General features: G+C 34.4%; 1 protein-coding gene, 1 long non-coding RNA gene and 1 pseudogene across 3 annotated transcripts; 2 read left to right on the plus strand and 1 right to left on the minus strand.

Moving 5' to 3' along the window:
* The first annotated feature begins 9,529 nt into the window (after positions 1-9,529).
* On the plus strand, positions 9,530-13,132 carry LOC112417278 (uncharacterized). 2 transcript variants are annotated; one of them, XR_003007892.2, is made up of 3 exons: positions 9,530-11,620; positions 11,956-12,139; positions 12,661-13,132. It is a non-coding gene; the product is annotated as an uncharacterized lncRNA (long non-coding RNA). The 2 variants fall into 2 exon arrangements; XR_003007891.2 differs by having other exon boundaries at positions 9,532-11,620; positions 12,669-13,132.
* Positions 13,133-13,232: 100 nt separating this feature from the next.
* On the plus strand, positions 13,233-14,620 carry LOC11442427 (O-fucosyltransferase 13-like; annotated as a pseudogene).
* Positions 14,621-15,197: 577 nt separating this feature from the next.
* On the minus strand, positions 15,198-16,627 carry LOC11429129 (protein DOG1-like 4). The gene has a single exon (XM_003630307.4). It carries the CDS (start codon positions 16,184-16,186, stop codon positions 15,368-15,370), a length of 819 nt encoding a protein of 272 aa, XP_003630355.1. The 5' UTR covers positions 16,187-16,627; the 3' UTR covers positions 15,198-15,367.
* Positions 16,628-20,080: the final 3,453 nt, after the last annotated feature.

Consider the following 20,080-nt stretch of genomic DNA (forward strand, 5'->3'; position numbering starts at 1 on the left):
TAGTATAAATTCCTAAAAAAATTATACTTATATATATTTTACACATTTATATTGTAACAAACTATGCATATCTTTTTCTCATTAAAAAAATTAAACATATCTTTTTCAATAACACCAACAATGTAAAAAATATAATATCATATAATATAAATTCTTATCTTTTTAAATGACACCAAAAATATGATATTCTTATAACAAAATTTGTTATACAGTATAATTGGAAAAGAAAAAACAAACTATTCTCTAGTTTAGCTCAGTTGATATAGACAATGTATAAATATATGCAAGGTCGCGGGTTCGAACCCCGGACACCACTAAAAATAATAATAAATTCAAAGTTTTGCACAATATTTTGCCAAACAACTTTTAAATTAAAAATAACTTTAGAACTAAAAAAAATAAAGAAACCAAACAACTTTAACTTTTTTCTTATAGAGCTTTATTTTAACTTTGTTTTAAAGTAGCTTTTAGACCGAAAAAAAGTCTGGCCAAACAGTACCTAAAATTGTTTTACCTGAGATTTTTGGTTCAATCGGTCCAACCGGTTAAACCGTTATAAAACCTACGAGAATCAAATAAAATTGAAAAATCTGAGAAATCGGGAAGTGAAAAGCTAGGAGAATGGTTGTTTACGGGAGTTTTGGAGGATTGATGTTTGTGATGATTTGTCTGAAGTCGTCATCAGAGAAAGCGGGTTGATGGGTAAAGCTAAGTCGGTTCCTTCCAACCCTTTCTTTGTGTTCCCTTCTTTTAGGGGTGGATAAACGGTCGGTTTCGGTCGACGGTGAACCAGAACTGCCAATCCGATCAAACCCACGGTTGCACAATCAAGGCCAATCCCGTTCGTTCATGTACTTGGTTATCGGTTTGGACGGGTGACGTTTTTTCGGGTTGTTCATCTCCGTTATCAACCAAAATCCAAGAATAAAAACAAAAAGACAAAATCAAAGAGTGGTGAAAAAGTTATGTTTTTGATTTAGATCAAAGACTATGTCTCATACACACCAGCAGGTCGAGAAATAAGTATGATAATAGAAGATGAAGAGGGGGGGTGTTTCAATCAAGAGGAAGATCTTTGTTCTGCGCACTATTTTCTTCTTTGTTCACAAATATAAGGATTTAATCACTTTAACCACCAGCTCTCTTTGAAGCAAGAAACACAATGAAGAAAGAAGATGATATTTATACAATGCAAATAAACACATCATCTTGCTTCTCATTTCATTAACTTGTGGAATGTGTTGATAGAAAAGAGAGAAAGACTGGTGTGTTGGCGCTAATCTTGTTCCGCGCACTATTTTCTTCTTTGTTCACAAATATAAGGATTTAATCACTTTAACCACCAGCTCTCTTTGAAGCAAGAAACACAATGAAGAAAGAAGATGATATTTATACAATGCAAATAAACACATCATCTTGCTTCTCATTTCATTAACTTGTGGAATGCGTTGATAGAAAAGAGAGAAAGACTAGTGTGTTGGCGCTAATCTTGTTCCGCGCACTATTTTCTTCTTTGTTCACAAATATAAGGATTTAATCACTTTAACCACCAGCTCTCTTTGAAGCAAGAAACACAATGAAGAAAGAAGATGATATTTATACAATGCAAATAAACACATCATCTTGCTTCTCATTTCATTAACTTGTGGAATGTGTTGATAGAAAAGAGAGAAAGACTAGTGTGTTGGCGCTAATCTTGTGAGAGAGACAAATGCAAGAACTTGTATTTGTGTTTCAAAGCAAGAGAAACAATTAACAATTGATTGAGAAAGTGAAAGTCTAAAAGAAAATACTAGACAAAGTCATGTGATAGCCTGTACAACTTTGGATTCCCGAGATGAGCAATGCTAGGGACAGATGTTGTGACAATCGCTTTTGACCACTTTCCTCCCTATTGGTCCACATCATTGTTATTAAAACATCTTTTAACCGGCAACCAGCTATGTTTTTTATATTAAAAATTCTATATTTTCTAATTAACTTTGTCTCCCCTACGCACGCCTCAAATCACCATTTACTGTCATAACGACAAGCATCTTCATTGCCAAAGCTTGATGTAGTTGTGGAAAAGACAATTGGATCTTTGAACTGTGAGATTAGATGAATCTTTGAAAAATATTTCAATAATATTCCATCAGATTGGGTGTGAGACTGATGACAAAAAGCTCAATTTTGCAGGCAATTTCTCTTTGACAAAACACCACAACTCAGTCCTTAAGTCACTCTGCAAAGAAAATTCAGATTCATTCAAACCCAGATCTGCCAATTATTTGCATGAGAAAAATAATTTATTGTAGATTTAAAGTTTATTGGAATAATTAGACTTGACCCTTAATGAAATTTGGGAAAAGATTTGGTTTTTGGTTGATGTTTATTTGATTAAGGGGCTGAAACTTGAAGGTTGGTTATGGGGTTGTTGTGATATCAGTACAAATTCTTAATTCTGCCAATTATTTGCTATGAGCATATGGGTTGTTGTGATAGCCATGAGTGATGTGGGCATGTCTTTCTAGATCTTCTTCCTTCTTGCAAATAATAATAATAAAAAAATAAAATTAAACTTGAGGAGCCTGGAAACAAGTAAATGAGTTTAAAGAGAAGTGTGATGTGGCCCAATCCGTGAGAGAGTCTCCGGCCGAGAGTGTACAAGCGACTGATGCTAGCATGGCTCTTCCCAAGATATTAAGTAGAGATAGCTACCAATCTGTACACTTTTTTATATAGGATAGGACAAGACGCAACTTAGCCTATAATAATAATACTAGTAAACGAATAAATTCGGTCGGAGTTGGATTCCAATGGTTCAATTTTTGTCATCCGAACCAGCTCATTTATATCCAACACAAGCCGTTTTTTTAACCCACACAACCCGTTCATCTGATTGAACCCGCCCGTTTCAGTTTTCTATGGTCCGGTTTACGCGGGTTTGGGTGTGTTTGGATATTTTGTCCACCCCTACCTTCTTCCATATGAAAATAGTCAAAGGAAATTGGAAACTAAGCGGGTTTGGGTGTGTTTGGATATTTTGTCCACCCCTACCTTCTTCCATGTGAAAATAGTCAAAGGAAATTGGAAACTAAAGGTGTTACAATGAAGAATATTAAGCTTCTAGAACGCTTTTACACGTTGATGTTTCAGTTTTGGGAGGATTATACTACGGAGGAACATGAATCTAGCATTGCTTGTCCAGCAACAACTACAGACAAAAAGAAAAAAGAAGAATATAAATAGACAAGTTTGATAAAAAAAGCACAAGTAGTAAGCACATACAATTGCAAACTTGTTCCAAAAAGGGCGTAGTCAGAAGCAACCTCAAATATTTGTGATTAGAGGATTAGGAAGGTTTGATACTCTAATATTCTACGTAATTGTTGCTATGTCTCAGTAGAATTTTTTAGGGGTTTGTTTTTCTTTTATGTAAACAGGTTCAGACATTCATCACAGTTTGCAATTTATTTTCATTGTTTTGAAAAAAAAAAATCGTAAATGTTTCAGTTTTAGTGTTTTTTTCTCGCCATGGTCTAACAAAATTATCTCTTGATTTAATTTTAAATAACAGTGCTATCATTTATCTTTTTTCGCGTTATCTTTATGTAATTTTGATCGTTTGTATATGAATTTTTAAATATCAAACTTAAGATTCATAATTTTGATCGTTTGTATATGAATATTTAAATATCAAATTTAAGATTCATAAGAAAACGTCAGCAAAACAATATAGATTTAAGGCTTAAATATGATTTTCGTCCCTGTAATTTGGGTCAGTTTTGATTTTTGTCCCTGTAAAAAAAAAATTGAAAAACATCCATGTAACATTTTTTTGTTTGAAAAAGATCTCTGGCCCCATTTATTTGCTGACATGGTATGGTTTTGGCCACGTGGCAGTTGCTGACTGTGCAACTTTTGCCACGTGGCAGTCCATGTCATTAAAAATTTGAAAAATATTTTTTAAATTCTGAAAAAAATCATAAAAAATTCCAATATTTTTTTAAATATGAAGAAAAAATATTGGAAATTACTATTTTTTTTTTACATATGGAAATAAATGTTTGAAAATTTAAATATGAAGAAAAATAAAATTAAAAATTATATAATCTCAAAATTTATAACTTTTGAAAATATAATTTTTTAGTATTTTCGAAAAAAATGTAATATATAATATTCAAATTAAAAAAGAGAATTAATTTTCACTTTTTTTTTCAAAATTTTTAACTTTAACAGTTTTTTTCTGATTTTTTAATTTAAAAAAATAATTTTCAGAATTTTGGAAAAAAATATTTTTTTAATTATGTGGCATGCCACGTGGCAAAAGTTGCACAGTCATCAACTACCACGTGGCAAAAACAATGCCAAATCAGATCGGAAGTGGGGCCAGATACCTTTTTCAAACAAAAAATAAAATTACAGGGATGTTTTTCAATTTTTTTTTTACAGGGACGAAAATCAAAACTGATCCAAATTACAGGGACAAAAATCATATTTAAGCCTAGATTTAAATACCATGAGCTCAAATCTAAACAAAATATATATTTGAATCTTAAAAATTTATATGCAAATTGATCAAAAGAACAAAAATGACATTACAAAAAATAAATGACGAAAATGATATATAAAATTAAGTTAATGGACGACAAAAATCTTTTTTTTTTTGGTATAGTAAAATATTATTTTTATTGAGTATGATAATGGTATTCATTGAATGAGAGAGTACAATTAATTCATTTTAACAACTCTAAAAATTATGATTCTGAAGATTGTTCTGAACAAATGCATAGCAGAAACACAATCTGCTTTTGTTCCTGGAAGATCTATTCTTGACAATGCAATAGTTGGCATTGAATTGGTTCATCATATGAAAACTAAAACAAGAGTGAATGAACAAAGTGTTGCGCTAAAGTTGGATATCAGTAAAGCTTATGATCGGGTTGATTGGTCTTATCTCAAGAATGTTATGATTAAAATGGGTTTCTCTAATAGATGGATAGATTGGATCATGATGTGGGTCGAAACAGTGGACTATTTGGTGATAGTTAACAAAGATATGGTTGGACCAATTATTCTGGCTCGTGGATTAAGGCAAGGTGACCCTCTATCACCGTATCTCTTTATTTTGTGTGATGAAAGTCTCTCAGCCTTAATCCGAGATGCAGAAGGTCGTGGAGAACTCCAAGGTGTCCGTGTTTGTAGGAATGCACCGGTGGTATCCCATCAGCTCTTCGCAGATGACTGTTTTTTGTTTTTTCAGGCGGAGGAGAGTCAAGCCAATGTGATGAAGAGGATATTGACTACTTATCAAGAAGCCTCGGGGCAAGTTATTAGTCTGCCCAAGTCAGAAGTTTACTACATCCGCAATGTGCATCAAAAAGTCCAGCAAAGAATAACTGATATATTAGGTGTGCAGGCAGTGTTGGGAACTGGAAAATATTTGGGACTACCGTCCATGGTAGGTCGTAGTAAGAAGGCAACGTTTAATTTTATTAAAGATAGAGTGTGGCAGAAAATAAATAGTTGGAGTAGTAAGTGTCTGTCTAAAGCGGGACGAGATGTTATGATCAAATCAGTTCTTCAGTCTATCTCGTCGTATGTTATGAGCATCTTCAGGTTACCGAATACTTTACTTGAGGAAATCGAAAAGATGATGAATGCCTTTTGGTGGGGGAATGGTGGCGCTAACAATAGAGGAATGCATTGGTTATAATGGAACAAACTTTCGGTTCATAAAAGGCATGGAGGAATGGGTTTTAAGGATCTTGCGGCATTTAACGTTGCAATGCTTGGGAAACAAGGTTTGAACCAGATTCTCTTGTGGCTAAGGTGTTTAAGGCTAAGTACTACCCAAATAGTAATTTCCTTGGTTCAAAGCTGGGACACAATCCTAGTTTTTTTTTGAGGAGTATCTTTAGTGCGAAGCTGATTCTTGGGAAAGGTGCGAGATGGAAAATCAGAAATGGTTTTGATATTCTAATTATAAGTGAACCGTGGCTAGGAGCTGGCTCTAGCAAGGGCGGCTACACCCCCCCAGCTAGCCTGGGCTAGTGCCCAGGCTCTACTTCTACTTTGTTTGCTAAAAGCCCAACCCAATAGCCCATTCCCACTTAAAAAAAAAAAAATGGGCAGAATGATGTTAATTTTTTCAGGGGTGCGTAGTAAAAATTAGAACTCTTCTCCTTCAGAAATAGTAACCCGCGCGACTCTCCCTCTCCGGCTCTTTGCGTCTCTGTTTAACTTTCCTCTCCCTCTCTCAACTCTCAGTCTCTATTTCATTTTCATTCCTTCTCCTCTCCTTTCCTCTCCACTCTCCACTCTCCTCCACCAGGTTTGTTTTTCTCTGTTATTTTTTTTATTTGTTCTATTTTATTGCTGCTTGTTATTTGTTAATGGGTGAATCAAGGAGTTGAGTTGATTATTCAAATTCAAAACTACAATTTAGATTGTTGATTATTCCCAATTTTGATTTTCCAAACCCTAATTTAGAATTGTGCATTTTGTGTGAGCAGTAGAAAATTATATGAAATAATGAGAATTAGAATTGTGATTTGTGATGTTTATAACTTAGGCAGATGAACTGAACTTCATTTCAACTTTTTGTTTTGTTTTGTGGATGGTGAATGACGTAGTGTAAAGAGGATATAAGGGCAAGGATATGATGGAGCTTCAAACATGAGAGGTGAATTTAATGATAGACAATTCTCCGTGCTTATTGATGAGTCACGTGATATATCCGTCATAGAGCAAATGGCGGTGATGTTGAGGTTAGTAGTTGTATTTTCCAATTTCTATTATAAGAAATGACAGTAACTGATATGAAAATGGCCACATTTTGTTTTATGTTTTTCTCATTGTTGATGTATTTGTACCAGTCACAATAACAATGATAGTAGCAATGACGTGATCTGCATACATAAAGCTGGATATAGCATCAATTAGCCTTTTGTTTTTGCTTGTTCTTTTTATCTTATGGGTGCAGCTGGATCAATATATATGACTTGAATGGTTGATTTGTTAGATTTGGCACGTGCTTGATAAGTTGATTGTGGCTTCTTTTATGTTCTTGTCATTTCTTGTATGAACTTCTTTTGGTTGATATTGATTAGTCTTGTTATCTTGACTTTTAATCAACCATTATCATTATATACTACTACTTATTTATGTCTAAGTGTTGTTTTGTTCCAGAAAATCATACATACTTCGGTTGATTATTAGTTTGCCTCTTGCTATTGAGTGTGTTGCCTTTGCTTCTCAGCAGTTTGAGTATTTTATGCCCTCAATCAGATAACTTTTCTTTAGAAAAGTCTGTCAAATTTTCCATTCCTTGAGCTAAACATATGCAGCGCCCAATTTTGCCCAATTTTGTCACATGTGAATTTGCAATAAATTCTTCGGTCAGGCTCTATAAAATTCCTGGCTCCGCCACTGGGCTCTAGTATACTTCCTGTAAGTCAAGCAGCTATGTCTTTAAGAGGATATACGGTTGGCAATTTAATGGAGCAGAATTCAAAGTCTTGGAATGAAGAGGTAGTGCGGCATATTTTTACAAAAGAAACATCACAAATGATATTAAATATACCGCTGTTCCCGCAAGTAACTGAGGATAAATTAGTGTGGAATCCGGAAAAGAATGGACATTATTCGGTAAAACGTGCGTATCGCTTGTGCGTGGAGGAAATTGTGGATAACTCGCATTTACGGAAAAATGGATTTTGGGTTGGAATCTGGAAATTAAAAGTTCCTCCAAAAGTCAAGAGCATGGTGTGGCGTGTTTGTAGAGAATGTTTGCCTACTCGCGTCAGACTGAATCGGAGAGGGGTTACTTGTCCGTCTACGTGCGTGTTGTGCAATGATCCGCATGAGGACAGTTATCACATTTTTTTCCACTGCTGTACAGCAGTAGGTGTGTGGCGTACAGCAGGATTGTGGCACTTAATTGAGCCGTTACTAAACAGGTTCAATGACGCGCCGGAAATCATTTTTCATATTTTGGAACATGCAACAACAACACAAGCAGAACTGTTTGCCACGACCTTGTGGAGCATATGGAAAAGGAGAAATCTTACCTTGTGGCAGCAAGTGACAGAAAGTAACAGGAATGTGTTTGAAAGAGCTACACACTTGCTTGAAGGGTGGAGACATGCTAATATAAAGCAGCTGCCGAGAACAATTCCTGTGGAAGAGGCAGCTGCTGTCACGAGACAGCATGGCAGTGCAGCTTCGGATAGCAGCAACAGGATACATAAATGGCAGAAACCGCGGCGTGGAAGGCTCAAGTGCATTGTCGACGCTTCCTTCTCAATGGCCGAGAACAAGTTGGGTATAGGTATGTGTATCCGTAACGAAGAGGGGCGATTCATACGCGCAAAAACAATGTGGTTTTCCCCGGTTTGCTCAGTAGATGTTGGTGAAGCTTTGGGACTGTTTTATGCTATTCGATGGGTTCATGAGCTAAGACTTCAAAATGTTGATTTTGAGGTTGATTCGAAACGTGTAGCAAATTATTTTAACCGAAGCAATAGAGCTATCACTGAGTTTGGAAACATTATGGATAGTAATATTCATTATTGCCATTCCAATTTAGAAAACTCTCATGTTGAGTTTATTAGGAGGCAAGCGAATGTGGTTGCCCACGAATTAGCAAAGGCATCCACTTCCTTGACTAGCTTCCGTATTTTTGATGATGTACCGACATGTATCCATGACTTGATTTTTAATGAAATGTTATAAGGTTATTGCTCAAAAAAAAAAACTCGGTTGGTCATCGATTCGACATGGGTATTGAGTCACTGAGTCAATGGTCGAACCACTAAGTCATTGGGTGAACCGCATGATTGAATCAAATTAAACCGAATAACTATCTTAGATGACCCGGTCTTAAAATTAAATTTTTATATTTACTTAACCAAATTCAATCGGATCAAACTGGTGACTCAGTCACTTAAAAACTAAAAAACTTACATATAATCTATATTTATATTACGGGTCTTGTTAACCGGTGCCCCCGGGCATGGGTTAAAGAATCTATAATTAGAATTTCTGTCTTGAAAATATAAACTGTCACCCTTTATCAAGTAATAATTACATTACTTTTTAATAAAAATTTACCTCATTTGGTGCTTAACTAACGCCCTGGGGGCACTGGTTAACATCTCTTTATACTATATATATAAAGAAAACTACCCCTTTTTGCACTTTTGGGCTGGATTTTTCCTTTCCAAAAATACCATTAATTTTCAATATTTAAATATTGAAAATGTCCATTTATTATAGATAAGGGGAAAAATGGATATTTGTGTTTGTTACACTTTTATTTTAATATTTAAATTTATTCTTATCTATTTATTACATGTGTTATTTGTATTTAAAATTAAGGACTTTTTTGAAAAGAAAAATCTAGCTCAAAAGAGATGGTAAAAATTGTTTTCTTTATATATTAGTATAGAAGTGTAGATTTTTATAATTTTCGTTAATTGTATTGTAATTCATATTTAATTTTATTATTTATTTAATTAATTTTTGTCAAGAATTTTATTATATATATTTGTTTCCTTTAATTTTTTTCGAACACCACACTACTAAACAATAATGATATCTTTCTTTTGTAAAAGAACATGTTTTTTTCTTCCTTATAAAATAAAAATCTCTTCTTTTCACTTAATTTTCTATCCTTTATCTTTCCTCCATCAACCAAACCAAAAAAAAAGAAAGGTATGAACCAAGTTATCCCGATTTATTTTCCAGACTTCTTTTTAATGACAAATGTTAGTGGTTAATTGTAAGATCAATATTCTCTCCTTTGTGTGAGTTAGAACCCAGAACCTCTAACCCCTTATACCTTAACCCAAATCACTTAAGTTGCCCAAGCTCTCTCTCTAAGACTAAAATTTGCATTTATTTTTCTCAAGTACTAGTTACGATTTTTCTCATAGATTAAAACGGGTCTTAACTCTAAAATAAATATATTATTAAGTGCAATAGAAAATGGAAAGATGAGCATATTAGTGTTTGTTTTGACGCTAGTATGTATGGAGTCTGCACCATCATTTAGTCATAATTAATCCTCGTTAGAGAATCTATAAGGAACACTAGGTGAAATCTTCCCTTTTATCCGAATTTTCATTGAAGTCAAGGATCAAATCCTAATTATTGCTTAAGGAACCTAAATCCCTTACCACTTAAATCAATATATTAATTGTTGCGATTATATATTGTAAAATCTTATTTAGATGGTAAATGATCATTAGACAATTTTAAAGAACTCCAATGTAGTGAGATATTGAACAAAAGTAACATATGGCAAATGCAACGAGTTCTCACTACATTATGGGAATCTAGTTTGTCATTATCAGTTTCAAAAATCTCACTCCAATCTAGTTTGTTCAATAGAACGAACTATTCTTCCTCGCTTCTTCCAAAGATTTCTTAACCTCACTTCCCTCCACGTCACTGGCCTATGCGGAGACACTCACGTCCAAGCGCTTTTTACCCACCCCTCCACTTCCTCTGCAGACATCACCTTGGAATGTAGCGCATACCAGCAGACACAGAATGGTGGTACTGGTAGTAGGATTGGAACTATTTACATTTTCTTTTTAGGCTATGGATAATTATGAATTAATGATGATGATATAGTTGGAGTTTTATTTTATTCTCATTTTGGTTTCACGTGCAAACACATGATGTATTGAGTTAGATATTATTTATCCAACTTTGAGTTTTTTTCCCTTTTATTTGCCGCATTATTTTGTTCAACCCATAGAATGTTATTACTGGGACTGAATTATGTCATTGTTTCAAATTATTATGTGTTGGTGGCCGTGGTTGGTGTCAGTATTTGTGTCCATGCTTCACAGGTTATAGATGAATGCATGGAGGAGACATATACCTTAGATGATGACGAAACTGCATATAGTTTTATAGGTTTGTTTATAGTTTCACTAAATTATTATTATGCAAGTCATGTTCATCCTTTTGTCAACTCCTTCTGTTGGAGTTGTTGTGGAAATGAAATTAATTTTATCTATTTGGTGGTTCATTCCTACAATTGCTAGTTGAGTTGACAGAATGACAAAAATGAATGATGTTTTTTATTTGGAGTATTTTTTGATTGATAATTGGCCTTTCATGGGAGAGTAAAATAACTTAGATTTATACTTGAATATTGAGAAAGCTACATGTTTAAGAGATGTAAGGGTTTCATTTGTAAGCTTAAACATGAAAGTTCTATGAGTCCTGAAACAACTTCTGTCAACATTAAGAACATGATTTTTCATACTAAGTTTGGTTAATGATTCTTAGAATTTTGTTTGAATTTTACTGTGGTCATACTATGGAAACTTGTTTTAAGAAGCACGATTTCACTCTTCGATCTAAGCCAAAGGGAAAATATTTTAGCTGCGAAGATTGTGGTAAGAAAATGGATAGTGGCAATCATTCTGAAAAAGAGATACCAGTTGCAGGGAAGGGAAAAGAAGAAAGAGCTGAACGTGCCTCACTAGTAATGAATGCAGGATCATGATATACCTGCTGCAGAAAACGGATTTGCACCAATTCGATGTTGATTTGCAGGGCACACATCAGATCAATCAAGCTAGTGTTAGAAGGACTGGTTCTTTAAAGCAAATTGAAGGTATAAATCATGTATTTACTTGTAGATCAAAATAGAGGTAGTCAAGTATGGATAGTCGATTATGGTGCAATTGATCAGATTCGCACATCATTGAATTGGTGTGATTCTTATCACAAGACTCTTGTCAATAATTACTCAAAGTCTTTTACATATTTTATGTTTATCGTTCAACAAAGCTTTTAATTTGGTTGACTCTCTAAACATCTATCCTCAACACTATCTTTAGGTTTGGATGACTAATCTAATATTTTTCTGTCGTTTAAACTTGTTAAGTTTCCTTATTTTTTTTATTTGATAGCTTAATACTTATTTCATTCATTTTGCTATTAAATTAGGCACTTTTCCAAGCAGGCAGAAATTTGGTGAAAGAACCCTTGTTCATGGCTCTGGACAGAGATAGCTCAGTTTGTTAAAAGGAATACGTCAATTGACTTTATGAGTTTGAAAGTAACAATGCTTTGCTGTCTTTTTGGTATTTTACTGTGCAAATTGCCCTTCAAATTTTTGCTGTCTACTGAGGTAGTTTACCTATCTTTGTAAATTTCCTTGTTTTGGTTTTTTGTTTTGGCTCATACAAAGGCTATTGTTCAACTCTCTTTCAATTTTTCGTCACTTTTCTTAACTTTCTCTGCTTCTCTACTTATAATACATTGATATTAAAAAACCGTGCCTTGATGCCGTTTATTGATACATCAAATTTTAGTCTCACAATTCTCTTTTTGAACACCAACTACAAATTACAAATCAATTATAACTGAGATATTGTTGTGTGTCAGTCATGTGTTTCGGACAACCTAACAAAACTACGGGATCCATTTCAAAATTTTAAAAATCCAAAATATTATGGCCATTACATTACGGCTGACTGGATGTGTACTGTGTCTCTTCTATGGCTACACAATCATAGAAGATTTGGGTTTAATATGCCAAAAAGATTTGAATTTGGCAACTGGTTATTTTAAATATGAAAAGTGTAGTATCTTGGGCAGAACTGCTAATTTTTTTATTTGTTTTCTTGTTACTGATCTATGAATTGGTAGGGTTGCAGACCCCTTGCCATGGAGACCCTTTGCAATTGGTGGCTACAAGGGCATCAACCAGGTGCTTTTTGCATAGGCAAAACATATTTGGTTCCACTAACTTCAAGTTTTGAAGGTTAAAATTTGGTTACATTTTAATCAAACTTTGTGACTACTACATTGAATAAAAGTGAAAAAGAGTTCATAAGCATAGCACCAGAATCTCATTGGGATAGCTATAATTGTTTGTATTCCACTTTTGTTTATTTGCTTTTGAGGGTTTTGGTTTGGTTCCCCCTTCTTGTATATGTTTTCCCTCTTTTTTAATATTTTTTTCTAAGGCGGAATATGATAGGGGTCTCTTCGGGGTGCCAAGTGCCAACCTATTTGGGATGTCGAAGGTTCCTTTTGATGCCTGTCCTACCTCCTAGCCTATTTAAATTTACATTCAATTACTATATTTCCTAAATTATTACTCGGGTTTACGTGTCAATGTGGTGTCTTTACTCTTGTGTCCATGCTTCATTTATTAAGCTCTTTGAAATCACTTGGAATGACCCTACTTGTGTTTGAATTATTGGTATTTGAGGCAAATGCTTAGCGTCTTAGTGATAGTGGAACTTGGAAGTTCAAGTCAAGAAATCTTAATTTGGCTAAAGAAATTTGCAGTAGACAGGGTTAAGTTAGGTTATGACCTGGGATGAGGGTTGATGATTGGCCTTTTATTTTTGAATCGATCTTAATTGGCTTTTTAAATTCTTGAAATGGTGCAGCTCTACGCTACCATTGGAAACCAATAGATACATCAGAGTATATTGCTACTGGGCCTCAATCAGATGCAAAGAGATATGAGTGCTTGAAGAGAACTCTTGAATTTTAATTCCAGGCCCTTAGATGATGTTGAATACGTTTTTGCTTGTTTCTTGAAATTGAAACAAAATCTGTCATGATTGCAGCTCTGTGATGGTGTGGGCATTGCTCAACTGTTAAATGGAACAAAAAATGGTTATTGGTTTGTCAAAAGGTTACCACCGGAGATTTAAACAAAAAAAACCTGTTCAAGTCGACTGTTGCAAAAGGAAAGGCCAAATTTCTTTTCTTTGATTTTCTTCTGTCTCTGCATATATCCTTTATATGCAAGAGCTGCTATGTGTCAAGCTTGTTACAAGGCGACCAAACCCTTGGAACCAGGAGCCTCCAAGCTTCTAGATTCAATGCCTAAACCCTTTTTGTCTCTCCACTTTCGTTTGGAGCCCGATATGGTTGCATATAGCCAGTGCCAATACCATGGCCTCTCACCTGCTTCCATCAAAGCCATAGAGGCAGAGGTAGCATTAGTGGAAAGAAAACCTGGGACTTGAGAGTTAGCCCGCATTTGGAGTGAAAGAACACGGGAAGTGTTCCCCCACACCTAATGAGAGCTTTAATACTTCAATCTCTTTCTATTCGGCCAACCATGAATATACACACACCGCGGCTTGAGATGGTCTGATGGAAATTGAAGGGTTAACATATATTTACAGTTTTACACCAATATATTCACAAATTCTTGCCTTCTCAGCGAAGAAGATTTCTCAAGTATACATGGCAATGTAAAAACTGTTTTGGATTATTTTATATCTATTAATAGTGATTATTCTATAGATACATATTTTGGGAACACTGACAAGATGGTTGCAGCAATGAGAGCTTTCAAAGGGGTTGTACAAAACTATTTTTGAGTGAAGAGAATTTGCTGAATTAACCTCATAAGGTTTGAAGGGAAAGGATACAAGCCCTAATTGTGTCAAGCCTAACTACAATCATCATGCAAATTAACATAAAATTTCAAGAGTATGGATACATTTTATTTGACTGATATATGTGAGGAACTTCTAGGATGTTACAAAACAAGTCATAATGGAATCTTCTTGTTTACGTTGCCATACAAGTCAACCATTAAAAAAAATCTTATAGTCTCATATTCAAATTAGGATTTTATAAAGCGGTGTTTTAATTTTTTATAGATAAAGCAGTTTTATTTATACTTTAATCGGAAGAATGGTATGAGTCTGACCTGCATGCATGTTATGCCAACTCTGTTTTTAGAATTAATTTAACAGATCCTGTTTACGGTTTCTTAGTAGTTGCTTGTTGCCGTTTTGGACAAAGCAAAGTCAAAATTTGATACTTCATGTTACGTATTGCCCATGTCATTTCATATAACATAGACAACAAATGCCCTGACACAATCATGTAGACAGTATGTACACACACACATTAATTGACTTGAGCATCCTTGTTATAGAAGACATTTGCTTGCAAATTCAAATGGCATTTTTTTTATCAATTGTATGAATAAAAAAAGACAGCCATTGTAAAAAAATGTCGAAGATTGGACTAATCAAACAGGCTTTTTATGGTTTGATATGAAATTGAACCAAAGTTGAAACATAATTTGGGAGCTGTGGTTAATTTGTTTCAGATGAACCTCTTTCTAATTTGATTTACATTAACTTAATTTTGTTTATTAAAAAAAATTAATGTAAAAATAAAAGCAACATGTTTTAGTTTTGCAGTTGAAATAAAAGAAAACAAATGCTACATCAAAATGAAGAATATATGTTTCCTTATTTTTCTTCATCTTAATGAAAATTTACATAAACATAAAATCCTAGGTAGTGCTAGATAAGGTACCCTCACCCAAACTCCCTTTGATTGAAGAATTCAATGCAATTAATAGCTTATGTCATGAATTATGGATTTCTCCCTCCCTAATACCTTGATTACCCTTTTTGGCATCATCCTTCTTCTTGCCCCATTCATGTAGCCTCAAGTGCAGCTCAGCAGCTGCAATCAAGAAGTGAATAGCTTGTTTTGGAGTCAGAATATTGACAATGCCCTGCAAAGCTCTCAGCCTTAAATCATCAGCTCTATAAAGAATCTTTTCCAAACCTTCCACCTTAGGTTCAAGAACTGATTCAATTCTCTCTTCCAATTCCTTCTTCTCATTCTCTCCTCCTCTAATCATCTCAGAAACCACATGAGACAACTCCACCATCGGAGCATCGGCAACTGTTTCCTGATGCTCGGCTAGCATATCAGTGATTTCCCTCTCTTCTCTAATAGTCTTCTTTTGCAAATCATCGAACTCGGCGAGCTGAGATGCGGTGAGATCTCCTAAATCGCATGTCTTTTGTCCTTGAATAAGGTCATTCAACCTTGCTTGAAATTGCATACTGCATTTTGAATATAGTAAATGAAATGCCATACTTGGTCTCCAACCACCAATCCAAAGAAAAGCTTCTTCTAAAGTACTTAACCATGGTGGTGAAAACATGGACAAAACATCTTTCTTTGCAAAACTTGACTTTGTTTTATAGTAACACTCATAATGCTCAACAACCTTATCAATCAGTGTATGCATTCTGTCATTTGTGAGCTGAGGTTGAGCTGATTTAGCTGCTACAAGCTCATTCAGATATTTGTTTTGCTCAACCATCCAACACTCAAAAAATTTGTTGAAGCTTTCAGCATCATTGCCATTACTTGGAAGCAAAGACATCATTTTTGGTGTTGTAGAATATTGCTCAATGTTGCTAAAAGCAACGTCTCTATGCTTTTATAGGCAAGTGAGGTGCTACACATTTATAGCGGTTTTCAGTTTAAGGTTTTGTGCCGTTGGTTTATATTACTATACATTTTTTATTTGATTACTAATATATGGTTGTTAATGAAGAGGTTTGGATGTGTGTGCGTGAGTGAAGACAACTTGCTCAAATTGTTTACAAGTGGGGTATGATATAATCATAGTAAGTTGAGATATGGTGAACTTGAAAAAATGAATGGCAGAACTAACTAGAAAGCTGTCTAGTGCAGGGGATCATGTGCCAGTGCCACTAACCTTGTTTCCCCAAAGTATTGATAACAAACAAGAGCAAGTTGTATTATGGTCATAGTGGTATATTCTTTTGACACAAAATTTACATCAAGACCTTACATTTATACTATTTCTATCTTTTATATTATTTTTCTCTCTCACCTCAATTCCTTCCGTTACGCTCCGATTTTTAAAGAAAAGGTTTTTATAATTTAGAGTTTAGTCTGGAGGTAAGTAAAATTTGGTATAAAATGTTTCATCCATGAGTTAAATTCAATTCTTTTAACAATTTGTCATTGGTGCAAATTGCTTGATATTATTGATTAGTGACCATCACATACTGAAAAAAGATGAACACGCACATGAAAGGGAGGATTATATGTAAAATATTCTCAATACTAAACCACTAGATTATAACAATTGAGTATCTATAAATTGATTTATTCGATCTTAACTCAAATTTCATAACAATCACTTGATCTCAAAAGGTGAGCTAGATACTATGTATCACTGATACTTTTAATCTAAGACGTGTTCGGTGTTCGACATGTATCAGTGTACGACAACGACATGACGGCAACACATGTAATTACAATTATGTCGTTTTTAAAAGTTATTAACGGTGTCAACGTGTTAATGTCAATGCTATATATATATTAAAATAATTAGTTCATAAATAATGTTTTTGGAGCTTATTCAGTTAATGTGGTCGAATTGACTAAACTTGTAGTCCAAAAAATTAATGTTTGTGAAATACTCTATAAACTAAGTGGGCACCAACAAAGTCTACCAAAGATCTTAATTACAACGAGTTTTAAGAATTGAAGTTTTTGGAGCCTTCCAATTTTCTCTACGGAGTATTTCATATTCTTGATGAGTCGTATGACCTAAAATTAAATCACTTAAGCATATTACAATTACGAAATTGATTATATAACGTCAGCAATTGGTGTGCATCTCAAAAACGTAAAAGCGGTCCAATGTCGACGACCAGTCGGCAATGTGCATCTTCACAAAGAAACAAACTAAAGAATACACTTATAACATTTTGTGAATATTATATTATTTTATATTTGTAGTAAGGTATAGATATGGATATTTGGAGGGATATAGATTTTGGTTGTCTATTTTCTATTATTATATATAATATAAGTCATACTTTGACTATTTGATGTTTTATGTTTATGTTATAGTCGCACTGGCATGTTGTTACTCACCTCGCATCTGATCTAGCTGGACTGGAATTTCATATTACGTTGAAGCATGTACTTGCTCCTTAGCACATTAAACCCATACACCTATAATTGAATAATGTGACTTATAACCCAGACAATGATGCACTCGTATCAAGGAATATACACGAACATTTACTCGGTCAAGGATACAAGCAACACGATAACATTATAAGGACAACTTGGCAACATTTATACGAAGGTCGTGATAATGATCACAACGAGGATACTAACCAGTACTTCACATCTCTCTATATATAGAGGATTTGGAGCAAACCCTAGATTATCCATTGTTTTACCCAAAATACTAAACACTTGGAGGTTTCCCCTAAATAAATAAATAAAAACTTAGAGGTTTGGTCATAGCACACTGCTAACAAGGTTTATCATCCATTAACTTAGCAAGAAAACACTATAAGCTAGTAAAAAGTTATACCTTTGATCATGAGTTTATAAACTATAAATTATGTTATAAGTTTGACAATTTGTATTGTCAAACAAAAGCTAAATATAAATATGAACGCTGCCAATGCCCCTAACTTGAACATTTTGATTTGAGGAGTGTTATTTGAACAATTAATTTGGTTGACAATCATAATTTACAAAGAAAAAATAAGTATTTGCACGGAAAACAAAGCAATAGAGAGATAAAGTATTCCATCCGTCCCTATATCTAAGTTCCCATTTGACTTTATTTTTGTCCCTAAATGTAAACCCTTTTTCAAATTACTAGATGCATTTATTTATTTTTTTCCTAAACATCTCCTACTTAATGCTACTAACTTGTCTTGAGATATGAAAAGTCAAATTTAATACACATACAAACAAAAGACAATTTGGTAATAATATTAACGCACAAAACAGACACATTAATTACACGGACAACATTTCTTAAGAAATATGAAAAAGGCAATAGGTGCCTACATTAAAGGACGGATGGAGTAAGAAATAATGTCAGTATGAGAGAGAGAGAGTTGTCATAAAAGTTGTCACAAAATTAACGTTGAAATATCATTTTTCTTTTGATTTAGGTTAAAGATAACGCAACATTCATATCCAAACACATTCAAGGTAGCACACTTTGAAATGTAGCTCAATATCCTTTGGGAAAAGATACATCGACACACTTTTAAGCATACATCCCTCCTACCACTCTTAATTTAGAAAAAGAAATATTAAAATAAGATACTAAAGTGACATGGAAAACCTATTAAAAAATAATAAAAAGTAATAAAACAAGAGAAAAGGAAAAATAATCGGATCTTGAAGAAAGAAGAAGGCTCTGGAACAGTTTTCTCTACCTCTCCATTCACCTCACCGTCCCACTCTCCTCCGCTGTCACCATCCGCCGCTCCTTCATCCTTGTCTCCGTCGTCCTCAACACAACTCTTCCCTCTCTCTCTCTCTCTCTCGCTCCTTCTCTCTTTCTCTCTCCGCCGTTTTTGTCTTTCTCACGCCGCTCTTTTTAGACGACGGCGGTGGGGGTTCAAATATAACTCATGTCCTTGTCTGCGACGACGTGAGGTCGCCGACAACATGAGTTTTTGCTACGGCGGTAGGGTGGGAGGCGCGGATCTGAGATGGGAAATATGACGTCGCCGGCGTGTTGCAGAGAAGACAGAGGTTTGAGGTGAGAATGGCAGCGATGACCGTGGGGATGGTCAGAGGGGCTGGATGAGAAAGTGGTTGGAGGCAGAAGAGTGGTGTTGAACACGGCAGAGAGATGGATGAAGGAGCGGCGGACGGTGACGGCGGAGGAGAGTGAGACGGTGACGGTGGAGGGAGGAAGAGAAAACTGTTATTTTGTTTGATTGTTTTCATTTTTTTTACAAGGTTTATACGAGCTTTGACAAAACTGCCCTCAATTAAGTGTTGAAATATCAAAATTGCCATGCCAGTTGGGGGTGTATAAGGATGTGTTGCCAGCTATTTTATTGGTTATTTGAACCTTAAATTCTTTTTACCTTCAGATTCTTATCAATCTAATTTGATGTCGGTTGTTCTAAATATATTAAAACAAGTGGTGTATAATCAAAGTTTGTAAAAGTAAAAAAATAATGGCTTAATACATCATTTGGTCCCTTAACTTATTTTCTGTTTTCACTCTGGTCGCTTAACTATAAAGTGTCTCAAACAAGTCCCTTATGTTTTCTGCCATTATCTATTTTGGTCCTCACAGTTAATTTTTTGATGTTTAATATTTTTAAAATGATTATGACCGTTTGATTGCAGGTCCATAATCTATTAGAGTAAACCAACCATCCATATCTAATTTGGTTCCCTATTCTTCTTCCCTATTCCTCCTTTTAATGTTCATCATTTTAACGTTAAATTCATATAAAAAACAATT

The sequence above is a fragment of the Medicago truncatula genome, chromosome 8 (assembly GCF_003473485.1).
Source record: "Medicago truncatula cultivar Jemalong A17 chromosome 8, MtrunA17r5.0-ANR, whole genome shotgun sequence".
NCBI lineage: Eukaryota > Viridiplantae > Streptophyta > Magnoliopsida > Fabales > Fabaceae > Medicago > Medicago truncatula.